This window comes from Parambassis ranga, chromosome 22, assembly GCF_900634625.1.
Source record: "Parambassis ranga chromosome 22, fParRan2.1, whole genome shotgun sequence".
In the NCBI taxonomy this organism is placed as follows: Eukaryota; Metazoa; Chordata; class Actinopteri; family Ambassidae; genus Parambassis; species Parambassis ranga.
In genome coordinates, this window is record NC_041042.1 from 18,635,181 (window position 1) to 18,642,852 (window position 7,672).

The 7,672-nt window shown below is 39.0% G+C and overlaps 1 protein-coding gene across 7 annotated transcripts in view; it reads left to right on the forward strand.

The window, feature by feature from the left end:
* The window catches only part of nrxn3a (neurexin 3a), a 116,368-nt gene extending 108,696 nt beyond the window's left edge, over positions 1 to 7,672 (forward strand). For 6 of the 7 annotated variants that reach the window (XM_028394861.1, XM_028394865.1, XM_028394862.1 and 3 more), the window contains one exon: positions 6,537 to 7,672. In XM_028394861.1, the coding sequence (XP_028250662.1) occupies positions 6,537 to 6,841 (305 nt within the window). In that variant the 3' untranslated portion in view covers positions 6,842 to 7,672. Of the gene's footprint in view, positions 1 to 5,930 lie in introns of all 7 variants that reach the window. The other variant, XM_028394860.1, reaches the window with a different exon arrangement.

Below are 7,672 nucleotides of genomic sequence, written 5' to 3' on the forward strand. Positions count from 1 at the left end.
GGGGATCCTCAGGCTCCCAGGAAAATAATCCTTCTAGTGAGTGCTGGTTCAGCCTCAGAGCCTCTGTCCATCTTTGACCTTCTCTAACTTTGTGGTCTGTGAAAAAGACCCTGGAGATACCTAAACTCCTTCCCCTGGTTTCGCTTGGAACTGGTATTACTGGTGTTCAAAACCAAGGCTAAACTGGCCTTTTTCATGTAAAGTAATGAATATCTCAGTGTAAAAATAAATATCTGCAAAAACATATAACATTTGACTCCACTGACCACACATGCAAATTTTGCTTTGTATGGGCACCTAATAGCCTCCATGGCGGGCCTGGCAACTCTCCTGAAAACATTGACATTCACAAAGTACATGTTGACTGGACAGACAGACTCTCTCCATACTGCAGAGCTGTTTGTTCTACTGGGATTTGGGCCTTGTCGTGGCAGACGGTCATGATGTTATGCCAAATGTTCCTGGCAGATTTCCACAGGTAAGAAGGTCTGCGGTCAAGATCCAGGGTGAAATCCTTCCGTCAACGCCTGGTGGCAGAGTTACTCACAGAGCCTGATTGGGTTAGCCTACAAGACTTTTGTAGAGTGGCCATGAGGGTCTGCCACTGACAAGGTCCAGAGGAGGAGTCTGCAGCAGTGTCTGCCAGTGACAGACAGGACAGGGAAGCAAAGGGCACGATAGATTTAGGCGATGCCAACATGCTGCAGCTGCTTTGTAGACACAAACTAAAACCTTTTGTCATACAATGAAAGATTCCAGTTGTATACCTGGACCAGTGCATAATATGGTCACATACTTTATATCATAAATGACTTTTCCTTCTATATCCATAAGCATTTTCAATGGAGCATAGACTAGTAGTAGGTTTGCCATCTTATGAAATTGTTTTCTAATTACATTTTTACCTACATGGTAAACAAAAGAACATGTAGACAAAATATTAAATCACATGTCAAAAGACACCACAGGCTTAAAGCTGGTATCCTTAATATTTCTCTCTTTAAATACCCTATAAGTATCATCGTGATTGGTGTAGTAAGAAATACTGGCACATGATAATGCACATGATATACAGTACCCACAATAGGTAAATATTGGCCAATTACATCAGCACACAGGTATATCAGTTGAATTCTAGAACTTTCTGGGATGCTGCTCATAGGTTTCTGAAGAATCTGTGAGGGTGGTTGTGGTTTTGCCGTCTTGGCATCACCCAAGTCAGCTCTCAGGTAGTCTACGTGCAGAGGTAGTGCAGATAGCTTGTGATCTGAGACAACAGCCTTATGTCAAAGATTAAAGGAAGATTTTATTAAAACAAATGAGCTATGTAAAAATATTCACCCCTGTTTAGTTGTCATTAAACAGGAAATCATCAATAGAGTTTGTGCATCAGGCTGTAAACATGTAAAGTTGGACATTTTATATAGGCATCAACCTTTTTTTTATATTCTGAGGATAAGAGATAACTGTGCTAGCTTTCCACCACTGCACAGGCAAAAACGATGCCCCACTGAATGGATATCAGCTATACGCTTGTCTTTGACTCCGACCTGAAATTCGAACTAAATTACATTTCATGTTTAATACATTATAAACATATGTTCTGTGTCATTATTTTCTACTATTAGTTAAGCTTGAGCTGTGTCCCAATTTCCTACTACTCACTGTAATATGTATTAATGATGAAACACCGGACGAGCAACACAATATTGCAGCTTGTTGTAATGGAGAAATATAGGAGAATTGGCTGTAGCTCCACAAAACTGCACTTTTGATAGTGCGTCACACTGCTCACATGTTGCCTCATGAGTATTACCCTGTGTTGTATATAACAATTTGTCTGTTGATGGGATTGGGACACAGTGTCCGTCTCCTGTTTTTTCTAACATCGATCAATCAGTCCTACCTGCGCCCAGTTTGCTGTGTTGTTTTTTTTCTACTTTCCCTAAATGCAACTTACTTTAAGCATGCATCTACATCCTGCAGTACGACTAAAACAAAACCAAACAATAATAATAATAACCTATTCTCAGCCAGTACCGTCTCTTTCTGATGTACACCCAGACTGCACGGCCCGGTTCATGTTTAAAGACTAACATTACAGATAGATTTGTCATGGAGAAACACATGAGAGAGGAGCCCGTCTTCTAGTCGAGTGCCTCTCTCAGCAGTGTCTGTTTTCTATTGTGTGCATCTGGTTGTAATGTGTGCAAAAATTTTAAATGGCTTTGTTCTTTCATCTTAACATTTTTCATTTGATAGTTTTAACTGGTCATATTTTGTAGTTATCCAATTGATCACTGGCATTTTTGGTTATGTTTTTTGGCTTATTATAAGTATGTTTCTTTCTTTTTTTGTAAATCAGATAATATCTAAACCACAGTGTGAAATATTTTTTGATATAATTTGACTTTTTTTGGATTTGGAACTCCTCCAGTGACTAGCTTGTGTGTTTTTATTGTCATTTGTAAGCTTTACTGGCAAACAGAACTTGAAACCTAACGAAAAAATATTTAAACTAACTTAGCAGCTACATGTTTTTCCAACATTTTTTCAACAGTCCCACAAATTAGTTGTTGGAGCAGTTCCAGATTCATCCCTCCTCCACATATCTTCCATTTTTCAGACTTTTTAAAATCTATTTTGACAAAACAAATTAATCTTTGCTGGATAATATTTTACTGTAAGAAAAACACCAAATGAATTGCATGGCTAAGAAGTTGCAGTTTAGGGTTTGTAAGACATGTCAGTGTTAGAGTTCTTCTGTTCTTTTCTGTAGATGGGCATGTATATTGCTCATTGTTTGTATATCCCCATCCCTTCCTTACAGCCAAAAGCTCTAATGCCGCCCGACCGCTTCGTACTGCCTTTACATGGACATGGCAACTGACTTACACTGTCACCCTCATCATCCTCATTTCCTATGTAGTATGTTCATAGGTCCCACCCCTTCTTCACCTTCTCCCTTGTCTTTAGAGATATTTAAAATATAAAGTCATCCATCCATTCTACACTAAAGAACAACTGAAGCAAAAACTGTAACATGAATAGACTTTAGGTACCATCGAAGTCTCTGGCACTGAAAAAAAATGCAGATACATTTTTTCTTTTTTGTAAAGACAAATTATTTACCAGGAAAAAAAAAAGAAAACATAAAAAACAGAATTATGGTGTTTATTTTTTATGTTATGTGGTGTGGATGTATGTGTTGTTGCCTCCCTGTACCGTCATGTTTTAAGATAGAACTCAATCTTCAATGGATAAAAATGATCTATAACGGTACCAACATTCTTACACAACTTTTCCTTTGTAAATTCTTTTCTTCATGCCTAAATCATGCGGGCAATTTGTTGATGTAAGTTGACATTTTCCAATATGTATGTTTGTATGTCTCTTTAAACTAGTTTTGAAAGATGCAGTTTGTAAAAAGGTCATACTATACATAGTTAATGACTCGGGTTGGTGTTACATGTAGCCTTTTTTAATTATTAATTTCATATCTTTGAAATATTTACACTTAAAATGTTTAGCTGTTGTGTAACCAAGCCAGAAATATTTATTAAGGGTTTAAATATGGATTATTCCACCTCAGGAGCAAGGTGCGGGCACAAAGGGGGGCATAATAGTCAACCAAGATTCCCATAGCATTAACATTTGGACAGCATTTTAATTTTTTACATATTTGCTCAATGTTGTTTACTTATGCTTTGGCATTTTATGAAGGATTTTGTTGGCAAATTAAATTTTCAGTTTCAGTCTGGATCGAGCTGTGTAACTACCAGCTGAGACATGTCAGTAGTCAGACAGTTTGTCAGTGTCTGCTTCAAGGCAAGCTGCAGTTTACCAGTGTCATTACCAGGTTGTAGTTACTTGTAGCTGCGTAATTCAGGCTAGCGCATCAAGGTGAGCCTTTTATGTGTTTTGTGTGGCTAGTTAACCAAATAAGTAGGTTAAGCTAACACCTCGCTGTGTCATCAACGATTACACAAGTATCCCAACATTTTTACCCCTTCCTGAGAAGCTGTACAAAGGCCGGCTTTCATTCCTCGAGAACTGAATTCAGTTCTAATGAGGACTCATGGCTTTCGGGTTTGAAAAGTGGCACAGTAGGTTGCCTACCAGGAAAGCTCTGTTTAATTCATTAGTAAAATTGAATCATACATGCTTTATTGCCACTGTAAGCTGGTGCAAACCTGTGTGAAGCACACTAGAAAGCCTACAAGCAGAATCAGCAAAATGGTACACACGCCAGTTAAATCATGGACAAAATTTTCATAGCTAGTAGGGTAAAATTAATCACAATGGTCTTGTAATCAGTCAAATAAGCACCATTATGAATTTATCATAGGGTACAATTATAAGATCAGTTCCAAGAAAGATTCTGACATGAATTAAATAGAGGTAAGTGCTACATGTATGCAAAACATCAATAACAAGATGAGCAACCAGAGTTTGAAAAACTTACAAACTGCATCTATGTTTGAATCAGTGTGAATGTGTGATATGAATTACTCTTTAGTCTAAATAATTAATATAATAAAAGGCCTTTGGTCAAGCTTGAGTTGTGTGCTTGTCAATTAGGGATGCACAATATTATCGGCAAGGAATCAATAATGGCAGGCATTGACCTTAAAAAACCACCAGCCAATAAGAGTCGATGCATCAAAAATGACATCATTATATATATTTGCCATATGGAGTACTTAAAAGTGTCAGACAGTTGTAGGACAGTTACTTGTGATGGCTCTGCCTGGGCATTCCTTATCTTGTATATCAAAGAATATTTCGCCACATGAAAAGTGTGACAGGAAGACACAAAAAAATAGTTGTAAAAAATAAAGTTGTTGTTGTGCATCCCTATTGTCAATGTGTATGTTGGTGTTGGTGATGATTTGTGTAATTGCTTTGGAATGTGTATGGAAGTTCCCACATGCACATGCTTGATGGCAGTGGATACTTTAAAGTGTGTCAATGAAACTTTGAATGTTCACTCCAGAAGTACCTGCTTGAGATGAAACTGCAGTTTCACACACAAAAAAAAAGAAATTAACAGACAAGTCATTACATCTTTCAACCAGTAATTCACAACGGGTGAGCATTCAGGGGACTATTTTCTAACATTGGCACTGTACAAAAATAAAAAATAAGGTTATAGTTTAACAGCCTTTTCTTGGTCACAGAGCTGAAAGCCCTTATTGGATAAAAACATTTAGGCCAACCCGAAATCAACAAAACCAAATTTTGGTATACCAGGATGAGGTAAGCAGCAAGTATATTGAATACAATATTAATGAGAGACTGAATGTGTGAATGGGTGTAGCCACCCATAGCATTAACTTTATAATCTATGAAGAATTGTTTGGTTGCTAAATTACTCTATTGACCTTCAATTAAAATGTAGTTTACCTACCAGCTCCATGATTCAGCTCTGTATCTGAGAATTCTTTGTTGAACTGTAACCATCCAACAGGTTTAAGATGGTGAGAGAGCCACAAAGTAATCTGCTCCCAGCCTTTTTTATATTACTTGGTTGTTTGGGTAATAGAATTAACGCAGGTGTCTGTTGTACCCTCTCCAATAGAAAAAAGTAACGCAAGTTATTACACATATTCTGATTGCAGCTACTCTGCTAAATACTTCATAGACATAGGTTCATGTTTGGCACATAAAATGTTTCATTAAAGGTTTTCTAAACATGCAGAGAAACAATTGAGCATAGTAAAACTCATTCTGGCTGGCTCATCCTCCCAAACATCTTAAACCTTTTTATGATTTTTTTATCTGAATGTACATAGATATGTCTAGGTTTTCTTTGAAATATACTAGGTCATTGGTCACTGATTTGGATTCAGTTGTTGCCTGTTCTTTCCTCCTCAAAGCTCTATTTTACCCTCTAATAAGACAACCTATCTGTCTGTCAACCCCAGGAGCTGAGTTAGTCATCAGTGTACATGAGGATCCATTAGCGCACCCCTCTGTAGCTCCTCGTGCACCCTTCATTCCCACTCCCTCAACCCACCACCCACTCCTCACCATTATTGAGACCACCAAAGAGTCCCTGTCCAAGGCCACTGAGGCGGGGGTACCTTGCTTGTCGGACCGAGGCAGCGATGATTGTGATGATGATGGCTTGGTGATATCGGGGTATGGCTCTGGGAAAGCGTTCAAGTCTAACCTGCCCCCTACTGATGATGAAGATTTTTACTCGACCTTCTCCTTGGTAACAGATAAGACCTTGTCAACGTCAAGCTTTCAAGGTGACTACAAAGCAAAGACTTTTAGACCTAACAAACCTTCCGTCTCCGGACGCAGTAGGACTACCACTACCGCCATACCGCTAACCGCCGACCAGAGCCGCACCACCACCACCTCTGCCTCCACCGCAACCCTCCACAGTGCTGACAAAATGAATACCCGCGAGCTAAAACCCCAGCCCGACCTAGTGTTGCTTCCATTGCCCACATCCTTTGAGGTAGACAGCACCAAGCTGAGGGGCCCATTAATAACCTCCCCAATGTTCCGTAATATACCCACAGCACTCACCACAGAGCCAGGCGTCAGGCGAGTCCCAGGGCCCTCGGAAGTGGTCCGTGAATCTAGCAGCACCACCGGGATGGTCATCGGAATAGTGGCGGCCGCTGCCCTGTGCATCCTCATCCTCCTGTATGCCATGTATAAGTACAGGAACAGGGATGAAGGCTCCTACCAGGTGGACGAGAGCAGGAACTACATAACCAACTCAGCTGTGCAGAGCAATGGCGCTGTCATGAAGGACAAACAACAAAGCTTGAAAGGCAGCAACAAGAGACAGAAAAACAAGGATAAGGAGTATTACGTGTGACTGTGAGACTTTCGTGAACACGAGAGAGTGAAGAAAGAAAGAGAATATTTATCAGTTTCCTTGTGAGGAGCTATGACAAATGATGGTATAACATGGAACTTGAAGAATCCTATACTGTGCTGAGTAGTTGAACTGATATGTACTGTAACATAAAGCACACTTACTATTAAGCACACGCTTAATAACAAGGTTAAATAGCAACTTTAGAGACCTTACTCTTCTATCTGGTCAGAGACATTATCAGTATAGAAATACTTCACAGCATCATTCTCCTAAGTGACTTTTAGAGCTATGTGATCCTTGGCATCAAACAATTTTTGTGAAATTGTTAACTACAAAAGGCTCATAATCTTTCACATTTTCAGCATGTAAGCAACATGTAGTGCTTAACAAGAGGGGGTCAGGCACACAAATCACTGTAAAAGTCAAAAGGACTCTTGTATCAGAATACTACAAATTTTTATGGTTTATAAATAATATAAGTGTGGTGTCTTACTTATTTTTGCTTTGAGCAAAAGAAGAAAAAAAGACAAAAAGAACAGCAAGAAAAGAAAAACTTATTTCTGTGTATAAAACGAAACCAAGTGAGCCAATCGCCAAGAGCAGATCTCATAGCGTCCGTTTTGCTCTGGCATCCGATTCACCACAATTACTCTCATTGTCTGACAGACACAGTGACTCGCGTTGTGGAAAGAGTTTGCTGGTTCTCTTGGTAAGAAGAATGTAAAATGCATGCCATCCTAAATCCACTGTAAAGTACAGTATAGTAAAAAAAAAAGAAAAAAACAATCGTCCAGTATACAGTGTTCAACTTGGACCATGTTCTCTATA